Here is a 21843-nt window from a genome sequence, read left to right on the forward strand (position 1 = left end):
ATATGTTGGACATAGAATATCAGGGTTGGAAGGGACGTCAGGAGGTCATCTAGTCCAACCCTCTGCTCAAAGCAGGGCCAATTCCCAACTAAATCATCCCAGCCAGCTCTTTGTCAAGCCTAATCTTAAAAACCTCTAAGGAAGGAGATTCCATCACTTCCCTAGGTAACCCATTCCAGTGCTTCACCACCCTCCTAGTGAAAAAGTTTTTCCTAATATCCAACCTAAACCTCCCCCACTGCAACTTGAGACCATTACTCCTTGTTCTGTCATCTGCCACCACTGAGAACAACTGAGCTCCATCCTCTGTCTTACTAGACACTTATTACCAATTTCCTACATTATCCGACATAAGAGCCTTGCCATTTTACCTGGACAAACCAGTCACTTTCATAGATCCTCCCAGCTGTTTGTAGCATTGGCAAAGAGGGTAAGAGGTTTCCTCCACTCAGAGAATTTTTTCCTGGATTGCACCCTGCATATGCATGCGTGATGACTTTGGCTAATGTGTCAGCTCATTGGACGAGGTCACAGTCAGCCCCAGCGACCTTTCTGACACAAGTCCCAGTTGCAGACATTTGGAGTGGCAGCCTGGTCCTTGGTCCACATCTCCATGGTCCACATGCTGTGCTTAAGACTCCAAAGACAATGCTAGAGGGGAACAAGTTGTTCTCCAATCTTTATTGAAATAAATTCCAAGCCCAGTTCCTGTCTTATTGCTTGAGAGTCACTAAGAGTGGAATGAACACGTGCAGTTACTCGAAGAAAAAGAGTTACTAACCTGTTCCATAACTGGTCTTCTTAGAGATCTGTTCCACATGTCCGTTCCATGACATACACTTGTACCCATCTTCATTTGGAGTTATGGCAAGAAGGAACTGACGGGGTTGGCGGGAGCTCTGCTCTTTATATGTGCATGCAGTGACACACAGTAGCAGAGGAAGTTTGAGCCACCAAACAGGTACTGCTGAAGGAAAAAGTTTGATGGCCATGCACTGGGCATATAGATTCCAAAAGCGAAATTGACATGTGCAATACATCTCAAACAGTAGTTATTGAACAGGTTAGTAACAGTTTTTCATACTAAGTCCTGCAGTCCAATCTGAACCAGACTACAAGTGTCAAGTCTGGGACAGCTGAGTTTGCCTCTCCGTTTGCCTGTGAGGTCAGCCTGTGGCGGTTGTTTGTGACAGCAGCTGTGTGCCTGACTCCTGTCATCTGCCACCATCTGCTGCTCTGTGTGTACACTGCAATGTGAGAGGTATTGCGATGCCTCGGCATACTCATTTTGCAGGGTACACACAGCAGAGCATGGGTGACAGGACCAGAGCATGCAGCTACCTCTGTGCCAACCCCACAGGCAGAAGGTAGCAACATCACAACTCAGGTTCGGGAGAATGGAGTAGAAGGGTCAGGGTTGAAGTTAGGTCAAAAAATGACTTGACCCTACTTGGGCGGGACCTAAAAATTAGGTCTGAGCAGACCTCTGGTAACTGAGAATACTATGATTGATCATAGATAAGGTTTTAAATTGCACGTTAGGAGACGCCTACATCATACTAAAAATGGAAAGTCAGTCTGTAACCACTGAGAATGTGCTAGAAATTGGTTCTTTCTGTGGCGCTGTGCTCAATAGTGTCCTATTTTGGTATGACTAGTTAACCTTTTGCCCATTTCGGATCACTATTTTGTGCTGTTCATAAAGATGTTTGCTTGTATTTAAATATATATTAGTGAATTTTTGTTATAGGTTAACAATGTATTTTTGCCACTAGATGGTATCTGTGTCAACTTCAAGCTGCTTTTATTGGATATTTTTTCTGCCTGTTTTATTTTTAATTATTACTTGATCCAGTTGGCAACTGTAGTTTTCAGTTTCTGCATTAACCTGCTGTGAAAGTGTTGCTTTTCATTGTTAAATACCTCAGATGCAGAGGTTTGTTTGTGGAGGGAAGGTTGTATGATTAGTAAAGCTTGTGAAGCACTTCAGGGTCTTTAGAGCCTTGTCTGCAAGAGACCTTTTTTTCCCAAAAACTTGCCACTAACAGTGCTGCTTGTTAGGGCAGACAGGGCTTTAGGTGACCAGCTATGATATGATTGATCAAAATTTGTATTACGTAGTGCTTAAAGGTCAACAGATTGGGTTCCTAATATGATTGATATCCACATGTAATAAATGGCAGTCCCTGCCCTCAAGAGTCTACCCCTCTGCATCATCTTAGGCCTTCTGTAAGGAAAGTTAGATGATAATGGTAGTTAAAATGTAAATGCACAACGTGTGCACTAGTGCTCTTACCATTGCTACCAAGTTGAGGAGCTGAACTGGAGGTAGCAGCAGAGAATATTTTGGCAAAAAATCTAGTGGTATACAAAGTCTGTGGGAAGGCAAATGGGCTATAATTACTTTGATTCATTTACAAGAAGCATATAGTGAAAAAATCATACAAATTCTTGAGGCCAACACTGATGAGAGTTCAGAGACGGGTGCAACTGAATTAAAATGCAGGAAGGTGTCAGGAAAGGATTTCATTCAAGTCGTAGTGACAGCTGTCGTACAAGAGCCAAAGTAGACTAGCATAAGTCAGTACAAATATCGTATATCTGTTCCTTTGCCTGTACTCTAAGGGAGGACAAAGGAGAAGGAAAAGCATGTTGATTTTGTGTTCCAGTTCCTTATTTAAAAAGTCTTGTTAAATGTTTATTGTTCAAAGGAATCATTAGTCTCTTGTGTAAATATTTTTGATAATGCTTAATAGCTGTTTTGTGAAATGAGGTTATTGATTTATTTTATTTAACTGTGTTAAAATAGTTTCATATTTAAATAGTAATTTTTTATACTGCAGCATATTTTATTTGGTGAGTGATTAAAATGAGTTACATTAAATACATGTGTAAATATTTATTTTCATACCAAAAGTATGCATAACACCATGATGAGCAGACATGCCCTGTGCTAAAGAGTTTCTAATTTAAGTTGTATACACAGTAGAGTTAAGAGAGAAACTCTTATGTACACAAAACAATCTCTATAGGTTAAATGTTGAACTTCCAGGCAAAAGGTAAATTTTTGCCTTATTCTTCTAAATGCATTCAAAACTTGATAGAGGGATGGCACTGAAAATCCTGACAGCAGAAGTGTGTCATAGAGAAAGATGAGAACTTGTGTCCCCGCTCCCCTTCCCCGCTTTTTGTTTTGTTTTTTGCCGCAGTTAATTAGGGCTGTTCATATTTATCATTTCAAAACTTCCTTTCTAACGATTGTATTTTTGTTTTGCCCACATTTACTCTTCTTCTATATAAATACAGTTGAAAAGAGCCGCAGTTATATGAACAAAATCCCTTTTCTTCATGTCTAAATTATTCACAAGTTACATTTTATTTGTAAAATCCTTCACTCTTTCTATGAAAGGGATTCAAATGTGAATCACAAAGATTTTGATAAGTAAAAAACTTCTTTATCTGATTTTAAAAGTAAAAAGACTATGGCTCTTGAAAATACATATAAACAAAACTCCCTCTTAGGAGTCAGAAATCTGAGATATGGTCATCTTGGTCTCTCTGCTAGAGTGAGAGAGTTCACAAAGGGAAACAGCATGAGGTTTGTGAGAGAAGAAACTAATGTCTGTCTAAAGTTCAGGTTTTTTCAACCTCTTAAGGATATGGTGAGATGTTTCAAGTGTTGCTAAAATCCTATGTCATTGGTTATGTCGTCTTTTGGAATCTTACAGGAAAAACAAACTTTGCAGTTAAATATTCAAACAAACAAAGTGGACAGATGTTGAAAAACACTTTTAGGCTTTCACGTCAGACTCTTAAATCAAGGATGCATGATTTAGCATAATTAATTTTGAGCCTTGCTTGGCCTGTTATTTTTGCCCAGTTGTCTATCTCTGTAAGCTTTTATGGGCGTCACTCAGTAGTGCAGTATCAGCAAAGTCTAGGTCTTCTAGGCATTTTCCATCTGCCTATGCTGTTCTGGTGTTTGTGTTGCTCATGCACTTTGTTATCCAGTCTTTTGCAATGCCAAACAGTGGAGATAAAATGCAGCCGTTCAGCACCTGTGTCCACATTGAACCATATCATCTGATGGTTCAGATTTAGTATTAGCCATTCTGTAAGGAGATTTTTTTCAACATTTCAGTACATCTCTGTACTGGGTTTTGTATTAAGGTCTTGACTCTGCAAGCATAGTTGTAATTTTTCTTTAGGACTTCAATCTCCATATCCTCCAAATCTCAGGTTTACCTTTTGACTTTAATTTTGTTTAAAATATCAGTTAAGGAGTGAACAGACAGGTAGTGTAGTAGCGTAGTAAGATTTAAGCTGCCTCAGTTATTTTTAATCAAGGCAGCTAAAACATTGAATTCTGTTCTTTAGAAGTAATTTTGAGGAATTGTTTGCGCCCTCTGAACTTTGTCTTCTAATAAGTAAGAAAGCTTCTGTCCTGAATTGGACAATCAGTGTTTCTTTTTGCTAATCCATAGAGCTGTTCTGCTATTTTAGTAGGTTTGATCATCCTGCACCTTAGTATTGTGTAGATAGTATCATCAATTCAGCACTCTTACCTTATTTAGTTACATAAGTAGGCTTCAAAGGATCAGATTTTTATCGGTAAATGTCAGAAAATCTCAATTTCACTATACACACACAAACTCAATATTTCTAGCGATAATAGAAAGTTACAGATAAGCAAAGTAAGAAAAATACTGCTTGAGAACTTAGTTTGATTTAAGGATATTTACTTTATATGTGATATTGCAATTTGTATTTTAATGGTCATAAAGCTTTAACTTTTTGAATCTCTACATCTGCTGTCATTAAATAATTATCTGACCACCCCATGCTGCCTTGCAACTGTGGACATTTAAATAGATAAGTAGGAAAAAAGTTTAAAACTTGTAATTTTTTGCAACTGTGAAAAATTAAATGGACAAAAAAATGCTTAACAATAAATATTGATTCAACTTCTGATATTCTGCCAAGCCTGCACAGAACATATATTGAATCTTAGTCTGTCCTCCCTTCGTTTCTTAAAGGAGGAAGGCTTGTCTGTGTTTGTCAGGTGCTTATGTTTCTTGAATAATAATCATTATTACATGCTGAGCTGCTTGTAAATGTGTATTTGTATAGTACGTGCAAACCTAGCATTATTTTTAATGTGTTTTTCTTCCCCAGGATGTTTTTGAGATGCGCTTTGCTAAAATGCCAGATGAACCTGAAGAACCCATGATTCCAGCCTCCTCTCCAGTAGTGGTGCCACCCCCAACCAAGGTGGCCCCCCCTTCGTCCAGTGATAGCAGCAGTGATAGCTCCTCTGATAGCGATAGCTCATCAGATGATTCTGAGGAAGAACGAGCTCAGCGACTAGCAGAACTTCAGGAACAGGTAATGTGTTCTGCGGGTCTCAGGGCTAGAGCAGGGGGAACTAGGAGTCAGGCATTCTCAACTCTTCTACTGACTTGGGTGACCTTGGGCAATTTGCTTTAGCTTGCATGGGGCTTCCATGGGGCTGTGAAGCTCAATTGTAAAGTGTTCTGACATCTGTTGTTGAAAGGGCTTAATGGGCAAAGTATTAATAAATATTGTGGTGTATTTCAAAACATTTTATTATGTTCTATTTGATACACATATAATGTTCAAAAAAAATCACAGCAGCGCACTATACCATTGCCTTGAGTTAGGTAGTGTCATTTGAATGGATAGAACAGTTTTGGGCTGGCTCAATTTAAGACTAAAATGTGGCATGTGAACTTATAAAATGGGGCCTGGAGCCACCACCTCTGATAGGGAGGTGCAGCCCCGAATACAGGCAGTGTTCCATCTGGAGCATTGTAGCCTCACAGGCCCTCCTCGTGCATTAAATCATTCATTGTTAATAGCATTTAGTGTCCAACTGGTGCTGAGGAAGTGGGCAGTCTGTTCTTGGCCAAAAGGTGAGGAGAGTAGTAACTTTATAAAGACTTCCTCCCCCCTGTCAAGCAGGTCAGGGTGCTTTAAAGTATAATGAAAAAAAATCAGTGTACAGTAAAAAGCATCTAGAACTGACCCACTTAATATTCAAAGAGGTGCAAGCAAGTGAGAGTAGCCAGGCCAGAAAGGAGGAAAAAGGAATGATATGGGAGTGGAGGTGATGCAGAGCGAAAGTATCTTGATCTTTGTGTGTCTGCCTCTTAGCTTAAAGCAGTGCATGAACAGCTCGCTGCCCTGTCCCAGCCACAGCAGAGCAAACCAAAGAAAAAGGAGAAAGACAAGAAAGAAAAAAAAAAAGAGAAGCACAAAAAGAAGGAAGAAGTAGAGGAGAATAAGAAAAGTAAAACCAAGGAACCACCACTCAAGAAGGCCAAGAAAAATAATAGCAACAGCAGTAACTCAAGGTCAGCTTTGTGTCTGTCATATCTTGCAGTTTTTGTATTTTACTGCACTGAGGAACAATAGAGAGTTAGAGACAACCTTCTTGGATTCAAGATTACTTCAAACAGTAACCCTTAGTGCCTGTGGTGTAGTGATGGCTCACTCTGGGGTTTCTAGCTTCTGTAAGGGCCTTGGCATTGATAGTATCAGTTCCAGCAACACGTGTTGGTGCAGCCCCCAATTCGTTGTGCCTCAGTGTGACAGTACTTGTTTTCACTCATGCACCCCTTTGCTTCTTTGTCTGGCTTGTGGGGCTGCCATTAGTATCCAGTATGAGATATGATAGAGAACTAATTTTTGTTCCTCTCTATATTGTCACTGTGACATTGAATCCCAGATTCTGGAGTTTTTTAGATTTAATCTATCTTCCCCTCATGGGTGCTGGAGGGATTGACTTGTAAGGGAAAAGGTTATGAGCTAGATATTTACAGTTGGGTAAGTGACAACTCAGTGGAGGTAATATATCCAAGTATTTCAAGGGCATAACCCCCAGCCAGGGGGAGGAACTATTTACAGTGCAACAAAGCATCATAACTTTGAGTAATGGGATGAAATGAAGAAAGGCGAAAATGTAGTTTGCAGATAAGTACAAACTGCTTGCAGTGAACTTGATTAGGCTGCAAAATTGTCAAAAGTAAGGGATATGAGCCCATTTCTCATCGCCTACCCTCACCCCCCATTTAGGGCATTGAGGCTGAATAAAATACTAGACAATGTACTGTAGAGCTCAATTGTAAATTCTCCCCAGGGAACTGAATTGACTGTGGCCTAATAGATCTCTTACTTCTCTGATTTCATTGGTAATCCTTTTGCTGCATAGGCTGTGCATTCTGTGTTAACGCTGAGGTGCTATGAATCTGGCTGAAGTGTGACCTCTTCAGTTAGATACACATTCTTTTTATAACTACAAACCTAGTTTCTCAAAATCAGTGATAGTCTAATTTCTGTATTCTCAGAATAAAACCACAACCCTAGTATATGAAGTCTCTAACAGATTGTTACTTATTCTGAGGACAGGTTTTTTTAATGCCTGTTGCTTCTTGCTTCCCTTCCTCTCCCACACACAGTATATAGATCAGCAAGTCAGAAATCATAAGAGGGGTCTATATATTTAATGCTGAAAATGAATGTCACCAAGAAGCGCCTGTCTATCATGTTCTGTTCTCTCTGCCCTCTTACCCACCTTTGTATTCTTAATAGCCTATTGAAAATAAACAACTTTGATCATTTTTAATTAGAGTGTAATGTAATCAGTGTTACATTTAAGACATTAATATCAAGCTGCTGCTTTTTAAACTCCTCACAATTTTGGTGTTTCTATAATAATGTTTTATAATTATTCCTAAGTAGTAAGAAGGAGCCTGTGATGGTCAAGAACAGCAAACCCCCTCCTGTCTACGAGTCTGAGGAGGAGGACAAGTGTAAGCCAATGTCTTATGAGGAGAAGAGGCAGCTGAGCCTGGACATTAATAAACTCCCTGGAGAGAAACTGGGCCGAGTTGTCCATATCATCCAGTCAAGAGAACCTTCGCTTAAAAACTCCAATCCTGATGAGATTGAAATTGACTTTGAGACATTAAAGCCATCCACATTGCGGGAGTTGGAGAGATATGTAACATCATGTTTACGGAAGAAGAGGAAACCCCAAGGTACCTTTCATCCTCAAAGCAGTTTACTTCACATTCCAGCGATGTAGTGGAAATCTTGTGAGAGAGAGAGACAGACACACACACATGTAGAGAGAGATGATGCACATACTGGGTATATAGGTATTTATAGCCTCATGCCAGGGAAGAGAAGAACTCATTTCAAAACTACTACTTTTCTGTCAAAAGATAGATTTGATTAATGGCACAATAGTATGTTTGTTAAATCTTACCACTGGACTTTAACTCAATGGCTTGTGATTTGGGGCTAATTTTATCTTAATATCCCTGTACTTTGATCTCTAATGTAAATATTTTCTTCACTCCAAACACTTGATACAAGGGACACATCATAATGCCAGCTAAATGGAATATTACATGTTGTTTCAATCTCATGCAAACTTTTCTTGTAAAACCTTTTAGTTTTCTTTTACTGTACAACAGTATTTGCTTTGGGATGCAGACTCACCTTCAGTGTGCCAAAAAAGCCCCAAAGCACCTTCTCTCACTGAAAGAATGCTCTCATGCCAAACTGGGGCGTCATCATGTGAAACAGTTGGCACATGTATAGGCCTGGATTTGGATTGTCCCAGGCATGAGACTCACTATACTGGGGCTGCCATCCTGGATTCTTTCCACCAGTTTTTGGAGCTGTTTTTGGACATTGTTTTAGTTTTTAATATATGGTTAATGTTGAAGTAAAGCCTCTTACAGAATCAAGTGACTGCGCATGTAGAGGGGAGTTTGCAGAACTCTCCAATTGCCCATTCCCATGCTTTTCTTTGTACTGATATATCCAAATAAAACCTTTACATTTGGAATTCAGCAAGCCATAAGAAGATGTGAAATTGCCCTATGTGCTGCTGGCCTAAGCATCACTTGTAAACTTATTTGGTGTTTTGAAAAGAAAAATAGCCTAGAGCCTGAAGTGTAAATGTCAAATGCTGCATATGCATGATAAGCCTTCTCTAACACAGATTGCAGAAGGATTGGGTCATGTGCAGGATTGAGTATATTCAGTGTTGGACCCATTATAATTCATTGGATCAATAGCATTCTTTTAAAAAAATACTATGCAATAATTATGGGCCAGTATAATCTAGTCAGTAAATAATGTGCTTGAACATTTCTAACACACTTTCCCTCTGCAAGAATCTGATACATGCATGTTTATGGGTTATTTAGGCAAAAGTCGTATTTGTTACCTCATTAGGGAATTGGGAACAATAGGGTGAACTCTTCATTTCTGCCCTAGTTTGTAAAGTTCAGAACTAGGAAGGAACATGGGAACAGGGCAGTGAGTTTGCTGTGTCCAACTGCAATAGTACTTTACTTAGTTAAGCTACTTATGACCCCAACTATAGAGCATCAGCATACGAGCAGCCCTCCATGCAACAGAATTCCTGTTACGTGCGTTGTTGATTACAGGAAGACCACACAGCACAAGACTGGATTCTGGGTTATTTTTGTCATCCTTTGACAATATTGTACTATTATTTTGTTGCAGCAGAGAAAGTGGATGTAATTGCTGGTTCCTCTAAAATGAAGGGGTTCTCCTCCTCAGAGTCTGAGAGCACCAGTGAATCCAGCTCCTCCGACAGTGAAGATTCAGAAACAGGTTAGATGCAGCTTATTTAAAGACTCAGTCCTATACCTGTCTTCTGTATAAATAAATATGTTTTCAGTACTGGCTTGGTCTTTAATTTTTTTGTCTTTGTAATTAAAACAGTACACACAGTGTAGATCCTGCATGTTGCAGTTGCCTGTATTGGACCCGACATACGAAACTTGGAGATGGGGGTATGGCATCTTGCACTTCCCAAGATTACAAGATTTTATTGCTTTTCTTCCTTGCTGTGGGAGAGCCAACCTGTAACATATGCCCAGATACTTTCTATCTGGCCAGTGATGTAATTACATATTTTTAAAAAGATCCCTTCTCTTTTCAGTTTGCTCTTGGGGAGTGTAAGTGTTCTCACCAGGAACACTTCTGCACCAGGGCATTTTACTGGACAACAGCTGAGGAAATGTGGGTTTATGTATAAAAAATAAAAACAATGGCATGAAACAATTCTCTTCAGGAAAAGTAGGGTGAATTTAGTGAGCAGTAATGACTGTATAGCTTTTCTATTTTCAGCTGATACACCCTCAGAATTTGTGATTTAGGCATGTTAAGCTGAGGATGTTTTTGCACTTCTGAAATAGAGGAAGAACCACACTTTAAGAAACTAAAGTGGCATTGTGGCATTGATGTGTGTCGAAGTGAGCAAAGCTGCATAGCTAAGAATTTGAGTTATTCTTTCTCGAACTGCCAGCTCTGTATGGGTTCTGGAAGTTAAGCTGAGTGTTTTCTGGCACATAAATCACCAGTAATAAAGTTTCTGCAACTTTAACTTTAACTATGTCTGATGAAGATATATGAGGTAGAAAAGAGTTCTGCTTCCACTTCTATAGCTGGATTGTCTCTGAAGTGCAAACAAGAGTAAAAATAAATAAAAATGCACTTGTAATGTAAGAAATTCTGTGACTGAAGTAAGAAATTTTCAGGCCTCCCATTGGGTTTGGAGGGGCCTAAGAGCACAGGTGCTGAATGCATACTGCTCTATAACTTCAAAACAAGCCCCACATGTATGCTAAATACTCACATCTGCTTTTCCTGTCCCCTCCAGTCAGCAGAGATTAGTATTTGCTTTGGGTGCTTACTGATGACACTTCCTACAGACACTCCAATTTTAAGCCTATATTTTCTTTGGGGGGAAAAAATCTGCACTAAACTGTAGTTAAATATAACACATTTAAGTTTCATTATATTGTCAAGCATATTTTTAAGTTAAATTCAGTTTTTTGAAAGGAACTTGTGACCTTTGATGATAGTTCTTTAGAGGAAATTATATTTAATACTGGTCAAAATAAAACTTTCAGTGATAGTGGGTGCTGTCCTCATAGTGTGTGTTAGTGGAGGGGAATGTTAGAAGAAAATGTTCTCCTTCTGCTAGATAAGTCTTGAGGCAAAGCGGCCACATTTATACTTAAGCTATAGACGATTATTGTACAATTGTTGTATTTCAGTGGCTTTATTTGACTAATGCAAACTTAGGCTTGTCAAAGCTTCTGTGAAAAACTTGTTTAGAAATCAAGTTCTCTGGTCTTTCTTGCATAACTCTTTGCTCATTCAGGTCTGAGACATTGGAATGAAAAAAGTATTGTTCCTCTCTGCCCCAGAGATTTATTCCCAGTGTGATGCAGTTGTCTACAAAAGCACAGTTGTGGATATCTCGGCTTGGTCTATAAAGTGTTTGTACTACTACTTGGCTATACTATTATAGTTAAATCAGTGCAAAACATGTATGTAGAGAAACCCTAAGATGCCGCAATATGGTAAAAACAGAACATATGTTCTCGTCTGTCTTTTTCCATAGCAAGTGTGCATGATCCAAACAAAACTATTTCTAAGTTAAATGTTTCTAATAATCTTCCTGAGAATGAGGCAGTGGAACCTGATTCGTTTGATTGGGTGGATATGAGTGAAATTGAGCATCACTTGCTCGCTGTCATGTAATTGACCTCTTGGATTGTCGTTGGCTTAGGGAGCAGACCTCTTCTGTTCTTCTGTCATAGAAGACTTTATCTTTAAGAATGAATTGCTTTATAGTTTGTTTTGTATTTTGAGAAACCTGTCACTAGGCAGAGCTAATTAAAACCGTAGCTCTTTATAAGTTTTATGGAGTGTATGGTATGGAAATCTGTAAGATGACAGTTTGCTCAATTTGCAACATGGCAGTCACATTAGTGCCTCCAGTGTACTTCACTGTGTACCATAACAGCACTTCCTTGGGGGAGTTCGAAACGTGACTGAGCTTTATCCTCTATGTTCTCTGTTCCATAAAACTATAAGAACTGACTGTAAAACTGCTCTTCCCAAAACATATCCATATCTCCTAGTCTGATTCCATCTTGACAGTCTTGGGATGGCAGGGCCAGTGTTTTCAAAACTGGCCTCTTAATTTTGGTGGCCTCTCTTTTTGGGTGTTCATTTTGGACTTGATTATCACAGGTGCTGAGGTGCTTCTCTCCCTCCCCTCTCCTCCTCCCCCCCCCCCNCCCCCCCCCCCCCCGCTCTTTCACTTGAATTGGTGCCCCAGTAGGTGCCCAGTGTCTCTGAAAATCATGGCCAGGATGTCCCATGTTGGCTACTGGAAATCAGATGTTTTTGAAAATGTTAACATTAAGTGATTTAGTGCTATAATTAGAGCCATTGGACAGCACTCCACCTCTAGGTATAGTGTGATGTGTGTGCTATGTAAGCCTTCTTTCCCTTCAAATTTATTTTGAAATTGCAAATGTTCCTTGGGATGCAATTTTTGGTTTTGTTTTAACCTGTTGGCTCTTATCTTTCACTTTCTGTTCCAAAATGAATCATATAGTATGTTTATAATTCTCACAGTTTAAACACTGTTTTTAAAAACCAGCAACCCTTCACACAGTTTGTATTCTTTATCAAGCTTTCTGCCACATAATAAAGCTACAGTCACCAGATTTTTTTTAGTAGTCTTTGAATATGTACAAATGAATATACTTGTTTTGATAATACTTTGTTTCCAAAAAGAGAAACTAAATTTTTCTGGTCTAGAATATTTACAGTGATGTTCGTTTTGCTAAATCTTTCTCCTGCTTTTCTGATTAAATGTAGGGGCCCTTGTTGACCCTGTACTGCAGGATAGTAACTTAATAATTAACATATAGAATACTGTTGAATTGAAATGTAATTGTTTAAACATTTTAGAATTGTATATTTGACACCTTATGTAACTAATGTATTGTTAGTTCACGATATCTTTTACTTAACAGCCCTGTCATTTGGCCATCCTTTGAGCTTCTCTCTGTAATATTTAAACGAACAATATGATTCTGGAGAAGCTGCAAAATACATATCCTGATAGGAGAATCTTGGAAACACCTGCACTGGTGAAGTGGAAAATTAGATTTAAAATCTTACTGATAATCTTTGCACTTCAATTTGTAACAAGATCTATCATCTTATGCTCCTCTTTTATCATAACTTGGTTTCTGTTTTTCCTTTTTTTTACCCACTGAGCTGCTGTTTGCTGGGTGTACATGATATTTTGTGCAATATATATATATGGAGCTTTAAATCATCTAAAAATCTTAATACTATAATTGTGACATATTTTTATCTTGGTTTGGTTTATCATAAAGCACTTTGATACATGTAAAAGTACAAACCAGTTAATTCTATAATATATAAGAAAAAATAGGTACATTATATAACTAGTTATACTGAAATTACACTTCTGCTCCAGTCTCCTGCAGTTCAGTCTCTGTAGTCACTAAAGACAAGTTTTAATGCACTAGTACAGTGCTCTTTTACAGCTGCCTGACTCATCTCTGTAGTCCAGATTTCTGAAAAGCTATTTACATTCTGGGTTGATTTTGCTCCACTCACTTTAATCCACCTGCTGTTGCTAAACCTTAATCTAGAATTTAAAACAGAATTTATAAAGCATTCTTGTTAATAATTATGAGTACTGTACTTTGAAAATAAGCCCTGGAAGATTTAATACCTTGAAGATAGATGATATTAGTAGACAAAACAAATTACTGGGGGATGTTTTGCAGGAGATTGGACCAGGTGAACAGAATGGTCCCTTAGTTTTACAATCTATGAAAACAGAGGTACAGGATTAAAGGATTAGTGCAGTTTAATTTTAGTTGTGTTTTGATAGTATCTGTATGAATTGTAATGAAATTGAAATTCATCCTGGAAACACCTACTTGTGATATAGACTAAACACGACCATCATGTTAGCTGGTAACTTCCTTACCTCCTGACTTTTTATGCTAGTACCGTGAAATTTCTAACAGATTCCATTGCCTCTTTCAATTATGGTTTTTGTATCTTCAGCCTTAGGTGAGGTTGCATGTAAGCAACCTTTTTTCTACAGAATACAAATAGTTTTGTAAGTATATCTGTTCTTTTGATTGTAATCATTCAGTCAGGAATGATCAGGCTGTATTACACAGTGGTGCATCTTTATGGCAGTGTGTGTCTAGAGCTCACAGAACACACAAATATATGTTAACAAGTCAGAAATTATCTTTAGAGGTGCAGTGCTGGGTCTTTCTAGCTTGAGTATCCTCTTACCTCTTTAGTGAAGCAAAGAGCTGAGTTTTTTTTCATACTGGGGGGGAGGAGGGGAATGTGGGAGGCAATACTTGTGGTGAACTCGGTCTCCATGTTTCGTAGCTATTGTTTCATATTTTGTAACTTTAATGAATGAAGTAATATTCTGATGTTATGCCTCATCTGAAGATCTTGAGTATTATTTTGTGTTCATGCCTTAGCTAGCAAGCCTGAGATGTCTCCTGAAAAGCCTCAAAGACCATTGATATATAGAAACCATTCTACTAAAATTATTTCCATGGTAACAAACACTAAAGTTAAGGTTTCAGCTTGACTTGTGTCAGCTTTCTCGCAAATTTTGCTTTTGTTCTGACACTTCCTATGCTGTAGCTCAGCTCAGAGGTAAACTTTTGGGTTGAACATTTTGAGTCCACTCCAATTCAGCTGTGAGTTGTGCAAAAGAAAGATAGTTTTTCTGTGTTTGTAATATGTATTTTTATGCATGGATTAAATGGCTGACCTTTCAAACTTCAGACCCTGCTAAATTGTAATCTGTTCCTTAATAAAGTTTTCTGTTTCCTTATGAATCTGAGGGGGAAAAATACTTCCCTCCTCAACAGTACTTCACCCATTTGAATTTAATTGGCTTCTGTTTTGTCTTTATCAGGCATCAGGTAGCTTTTTAGTCATGCCCTTCTCAACAATCAAACTCCTTAACAACGTCAATATACTGTGGTGACTAAGAAACTTAAGAGAATGGGGCATCTAGATTTGGGGGGGTCTCTGTGCAGAAATTTCCTCTCATCTTTTTCTCACATGGGTGGGGAGCCTCTGTCAATTTGGATTTAGTGGTAGTATCAAAGTTCCTGATACTAATTTCCAAGGAAATTTAGATGAACTAGAATATTCTACCCTAGTGTCCTGCATTCAGGATGTAGTTTGAATGGAGTGCATCTGAGGAGGCATTCATATCCACACAAAGTGATTTGTGAACAGAATGCCAGGTGTCAGATTGGCAGAGCTTGTACGCAGTAGCTGACCTGCCTACTAATTCAGTAGGCCACCATTCCCCTCGTACAGTTGTACCTTCAATACCTCATATGGCTCTATATGAATAAACTTACTTTGCTAAACTCCTAGAGGTGATTTGGCTCTTGGATTCTGAAATAGGAAACTTGATTCCCTGTAGTCTTAACTTACTGTGCAGATGATGTTTCAAAGTGCTCACTACCTCTGTTGTAGCTCCTCCCTGGGAAACACCAAATGGGGGAAGAAAAAATAAGAGATTAATTTTCTCTGAGTAGAATCTAGAATTGACTTTGTATTAATCACCAAGGACACTCCTAATAGCATCAGTAGAACGCTACCAAATTCATGGTCCATTTTGGTCAATTTCACAATCATAGGATTTTAAAAATAATAAATTTCATTATTTCATTTATTTAAATATGAAATTTCATGGTGATGTAATTGTAGAGATCCTGACCCAAAAAGGGGTGGAGGGGTTGCAAGGTTGTTGTAGGGGAGATTGTGGTACTGATGCCCTTACTTCAGCGCTGCTGCTGGAGGTGGTGCTGCCTTCAGAGCTGGGTAGCTGGAGAGCAGCAGCTTCTGGCCAGGAGTCCAGTTCTGAAGGCAGAGCCACCGCCAGCAACAGCGCAGATGTAAGGATGGCATCGTATGGTATTGTCACCCTTCTTTGCGCTGTTGCTTGTCAGGGCACTGCCTTCAGAGCTGGGCATCCAGCCAACAGCCACTGCTCTCCAGCCACCCAGCTCCGAAGGCCATGCAGAAGTAAGGGTGGCAGTACTATGAGTCCTCTAAAATAATCTTGTGACCCCACCCCACCCCCGCAGCTCCCTTTTGGGTCAGGACCCCCAATTTGAGAAAAGCTGGTCTCCCCTGTGAAATCTGTATACTATAGGGTAAAAGCACACAAAAGATCAGATTTCACGGGGAGAGACCAGATTTCATGGTCCATGACAAGTTTTTTGTGGCTGTAAATTTGGTAGGGCCCTAAGCATCAGTAAAGGGGCTTTGCAGAAGAGCACTGCTATATCTGTGGTCCTGCAAACACTTGAGTAGTTACTCAGAGAACTATGCAGTTGAGGAGTTGACTATTGAAATTCAACTGTTAAGGCTCTATGACTGATCAAATCTGCACCCTGACCATTCTGATAACTGTATAACATTTGGCTTAATAGTCTATTTTAATGTGGTGAGTTTTAATAGAAACTCTTTTGTTGGGAGTTTGGGTATGGGATATTCTTCTCTTTATTCTTTTATCTTTTAACTAGGGATGTTCATTTTTTAAAACATAGTTTCCATATTTTCTAATGAGCCGTCAGGAAAAGTGCTTTGGTTTTGAGCCCACTGAACAATTACAATCTTGATACACCACTCCTTGTCAGTTTACAACATGCTGATTCTGGTTGCATCTGAATTGAGGAAGTAGAGCTAATTAATATTTGTAAAGCATCATACAGAGCTTCAAAGTCCACTAGGCATCTGTACTTGAGTGTAATCATATTTTAAGAAACTATTCACTTGCATAACTGACTGCAGAATCCAGGCCTTAGTGTGTTTATGTACTGTGATACATAGAAAAGCTAAGTACTATTTTTAATCACTGTTCTTTTGCCCTGTTAAGATTAGCGTTTTGAAGAAAAAAACCCAACAACCCTAGTGTTTTTTAATGTAATAATTTGACAAATGTCGCATCAGCATTTTTCTACTAAGGTGATAGTTCCATTAGAAATTCAATAAACTCATAAGCCAGCACATTAGAATATAGGTATCCCTTTTTCTGTAAAGCTAGATATACATCTTATCCAAGACCAATTTGAACCTTGGGCTTTAGTGCTCTTGCTACTTCTAACAACTTTCTTTAGCCACATTTTTAGGGAACACTTCTGCCTTACTTGACTGTGTCAGTGGCATAGAAGCCACAATGAGTTGATCTGCTCTCCCTGCACAACAGGGAAAGGGAAGTAATTAGATTTAACTGTCTTCCAGCAAAATGCCAAGAAAGCATCACAACACAGTCTGGAGACCATGAGTTGCTTATACACAGTGTTCACATTTTGAGCTCGTCTCTAATACCAGGGTAGTATGGAGGTTCTCTGTGCTATCAAGGGAAGTTTAATTTATAACCGAAACTATCTTGTAAAGTATTTACTTACAGTCTCTTAGCATTGTTAAAATGTTTTCTCCAAATCACAAGATTGTTCCTGTTGTGTTGTATTTTTCTATAAACTGCTGGGGACTGGGATTGATTTTTTTACTGGAATGTATAACTGCATGTTACTAGCAAAGCTGTAATCCTAGTTTTCTCTGATGCACAAGTATGAACTGTTTGAAAGTAAGAATGCATTTGACAATGAATGGACTGTCATTGCCATTTTGATTCAGATTCTTTTTAAGGCACTTCAATTAGCATTTATCTACAAATAATTACTTTACACAAATCTGTTTATTTTTATATTTTTATCTGCATGCTTTTTGATTTAACGGTAATGTAACCACAATATTTTTTAAAACAAGCTGTATAGTTTTTTATATTTTTGTTTTTAAATAAAAATAAATAAAGTGTTTGGTTTGCTACAGAAAATGTACCTTTTGTATAATGGCATTGCAGTTTTAAGAAGTCATTTCAAAATGGAAAGAATATTTTTACCAAATGTCTAATTATATACTATTATATTGAGTATTTCACCTTACTCAGTGAAAGTGTGGGGAAGTAACCAATTAATAATTGGAAAAACTTGTGTGAGTGGGGAAGATACCCGAGAACCTTCCAGAAAGGAAAGCTATTTGATAGAATAAGTTAATTGTAAGCAGAGGCTTCACTTAACTGGAGTCTGGGCTCTGATCTTCGTGTTTCTACTCTGAAAAGTGACTTTGTGAGAATGGCATTGTGGAATCCCATATTTATTGTGTCTTGAGGATTTCTGTGTCAGATGTGCTGTTTACACAAGTAGAAATTTTTTCCAGCTACTAGCCTTGAAATCTCAACCTGGGCTCTAAGAGCCAAAGCTTAGTTGAAATGTGGTATGAAGAGAAAAATGGTTATGTGAACCAGATTTAGTTCACATGGAGCCCTTGGTGCCTTTCATGGACTTCTATAGGTGGAACACTGATTTGGAACTTAATGAGCAATTTTGTAAATACACAAGATGGAATAGAATCAGCAGCTCAGTCAGTCTTGGCTGTGTTGGCTCAGCAGGGTTAATAAGAATAAAAAGCAGCAAAATTTTATCTCTAAAATAGCTGATGTGACTATTCAGAGTAAAACTGCACTTTGAGCTTAGAAAAGTGATTTTTCTGGGCCATGTTTTATAACTTTGTCTTTTGTTTGTCTGTTCGTGCATTTCTGAAACCTCATGGTTAGTTAAATGGCCAGGAGGTTAGTGTACTGTGGCTGGCTGGAGTGCAGCAGAGTGAAGCTGTGTCCATAGCTTCTTTAGTCCCACAGACTCACGGTTGTGATTCCAATATTAAACAGAACTGCTGATGCAGACAAACCAGGAGATGCACAACCATTTAGTCAGAGCAATATAAAGTGAATGGGGCTTCTTGTAAATCCAGATCAAACCATTTTCTCTTACCTAAGTGCAGAGCATGGTCCAGTGTCTTGGCTAAACGTGATAGTTAGTCAATAATTCAGTTTAAACTAAAGACAATGTCAATACGAGAAATATGCACACCAGTAAGCAAATGTGCCGCTTCTGAGGAGCTTGGTTAGAAGCTAGCCATCACACCTCTGAGGAATATAGGAGTGAGAGCAAACAGCTGTACAAAGAAGCAACTAGGGCAGAGTGACACCAGGAGTAATCATGTCAATTTTACAGGGCCTGGTACCTTTTCAACTGCTTTTCAGGGTTGACACTTGTACACAGCCTTATAATATGTCTGATAGTCCCTCTTTTTCACACCTTTACTATGGTGAAATACATGTTGATCAGCTTCATGGTTTCCATGCAGCTGGGGGGGGGTCTCTGACATAGCGTACAAATGAGAAATGTTACATATTAAACATGGCATTTTTGGCTGACTCCTGAAACAGAGACTGTCTATGTATAATCTCCCATTTCCAGTCCCATTCACGTAGGAGTGACACTGGCTTAACTGCCTTTTTGCTGATAATGTTTACTAGTGCAACTTCCTCGTGTACTTACGCAGCAAATCTGCAACTTGTTGAGAGGAATTCTCTCAAATCCCATTGATTTGCAAAGATCAGATATTTCATAGTTTTCCTTCTCTTCCCCTCAAGTGGTGGTGTCCTTTTATAAACCCCCTCCTTTCCTGGAACCCCCCACATTTGTTTGTATCCTGTCCTTTGGTTTCTTCCCATGGGTATTTTTTCTTCTGATTAAATGGAACATGACAGAAATATTGGTACCTTCAGTAACTTCTTTTTTCCAGCCACACAGCTTATTCAGTTTCCTCCTAGTTTGGTATGCATGGTAGGAAGCTTCTTGTGATGCAGACATGGTAAAAGTGGATCAGCAAGTAGAATGTTTTATAGCAAAGTGAATCAGGTTCTGTTTGCTATATATATTACACTTGCATCAGATAAGAATGTGCCAGTTACGGGCTCCAAAGCACATTTGCACACCCCTCACATAGTGTGTGGCTCACAGTAAAGGAGACGAGTCTCTTAGATACTTAACTGTTACAGAGACTGACATCTGTCACTTTGACGACTTTTTTCTGTAAATTTGATTTTAGTTTACTGATTAATATGGGGCTTCTATTTTCTGCCCTCAGTTATAGAACAGGAACTCAGAAAAGACCTCAGTGAATAGTTGTAAAACATGATTTTCCTGAAGACCTACATGTTACTGTGTTTCCTTCTTGCCTTTCAGTGGCTCAGTGGTGACTCTTCAGTTGATTGGTGTGGTGTTCCTGTGATTAATTCTCTCAGCCTCTCTCTCTGTTACCTGGGTTTTTGACTCAGATGGGGAAAGTCTATGTGGGGCAAGTCACTTAATAGCAGAAAACATCAATCATTCTCTCTCTTTCTCCTTTGTGCAAAGTAATGTCAAAGTGGCTGGTTAAGATGGCTTTGTATATTTAAGTCAAAATCTACTCTTTTAAACAAGTTTGCAAGCAGATTAACCATAATCATTTTTTCAGTTGTAGCCCAGTGGAAAATGCACTGGACTGGGATCCAATTTCCAGCTCTCTCATATAGAGTTTCAAGAGAGACGTTAAACCTCCATGTTTTAGATTCCCCATCTGTAAAATGGAAATGATGATACTTGGCCCCATTTGTAAAACAGTTGGAGAGCCTTGTAGGAAAAGTGCAAAGGATTATTTATTTTTTGTTCCATCCACTTCTGTGTGGATGTTTAGCACATGAGCCTTAATGCATGTAACTTACTGAGGTTTTATTGGCTCTTTGAAATGTCTTCTGCTAGGTCAAGGCCTAGTTAAGTAATTATTCCTACCAAGTTAGACTGGCAAAGTGTCAGATTTATACAGTAGTCCTCAAACGACTAGTGGGCCCAACCAGTGGATGGTGTTGCTTCATCTCCCTACTGTAATGATGGAGCTCTGCTACCCACCTTCCATTTACTCTTGGACATGTTCTGACCTGCAGCTGAGCTTGGGCTGTTCCTAGTGGTCACAAAAACAGCCTGAACCATGGAAAATATGAACAGTTGACTGGGAGTCTGTTAACACACTTGATATCGCTTAGGGAATCCCTGTAATGATAGACCCTGGTGGCTGAAGGGACCTACAGGAATACTTTAATTATGCTATGTTTACCTTATACCACAGGGAAACTCATAATGAGAGACATGTATGAAGGAAGCATGATATACATTGGAAGTGGGTCTGAATACTTACTAGATCATCTTAAATTTTGCTACAAAATGGTTTGACTTTGTATTGGCCTTGTATAATTATGAAAATTTCATAGATTCCAAGGCCGGAAGGTACAAAAGTGATTATCTAGTCTGACTTCAATTTACCAGCCTAAAGTACAAATTCTACCATATTTGCCTGTCCCCTCCTATGAGGATTCATGGTGGTGAAAATAGGAATACTTTACTTACCGATTTAAAAAAAAAAAACAACACACCTGGGGCATGAATGGGCCACTAGAATTTTGCCAAGGCTGTTTTAAACCCATATTCAGGGGTAGTGCTTGAGTCTTAACCCCACACCACTGGTCATGCCAAATAATGTTGAAGTAGAGCATGTTCAAGCAAGGGAATTGATTCAGGTGTTTGGCTGGAATTCTGCAGAGGAGGAAATTTAAGCCAGATGGTCAATACTGTGCCTTTCATTTTTGTTGATTTAATAAACTCTGAAGTAAGCTGTAAAGGAAGTATTGGGAAGCTCTAATATATAACAAATTTTCACCAATGGAGAGAGGTTGACTGCTAGTGAAAGCTGCTGATAGTCTCAGACAGTTTTGTTTTAGGATGGAGAAGAAAGTTTCTTCTGTTGATTCCCAGTGTGATCTCTGATAGAAAGTGGTGAGTGTTAGCCCTCTTCTTGCTTAAACAGCAAGGGGCCCTTGGATGCAAACTCTTAACAATTCTCCAGTGTGAGAGGAAGGATGGCTTTCTGTGTACCATCTGTTCTATCATGGCTGCTGTCTATTTCCTCTTCTCCATCGCGGACATTGTA

The 21843-nt window shown here is 38.8% G+C and overlaps 1 protein-coding gene across 2 annotated transcripts in view; it reads left to right on the plus strand.

The window, feature by feature from the left end:
• Positions 1 to 21843, plus strand: part of BRD4 (bromodomain containing 4) — a 236707-nt gene that overhangs the window by 173706 nt on the left and 41158 nt on the right. Inside the window, exons 10-13 of one of the 2 annotated variants that reach the window (XM_075060969.1) lie at positions 5176 to 5385; positions 6175 to 6374; positions 7762 to 8060; positions 9565 to 9675. In XM_075060969.1, the coding sequence (XP_074917070.1) occupies positions 5176 to 5385; positions 6175 to 6374; positions 7762 to 8060; positions 9565 to 9675 (820 nt within the window). Of the gene's footprint in view, positions 1 to 5175; positions 5386 to 6174; positions 6375 to 7758; positions 8061 to 9564; positions 9676 to 21843 lie in introns of both variants that reach the window. The other variant, XM_032776749.2, reaches the window with a different exon arrangement.

Source organism: Chelonoidis abingdonii, chromosome 26 (assembly GCF_003597395.2).
Source record: "Chelonoidis abingdonii isolate Lonesome George chromosome 26, CheloAbing_2.0, whole genome shotgun sequence".
NCBI classification, from domain to species: domain Eukaryota; kingdom Metazoa; phylum Chordata; order Testudines; family Testudinidae; genus Chelonoidis; species Chelonoidis abingdonii.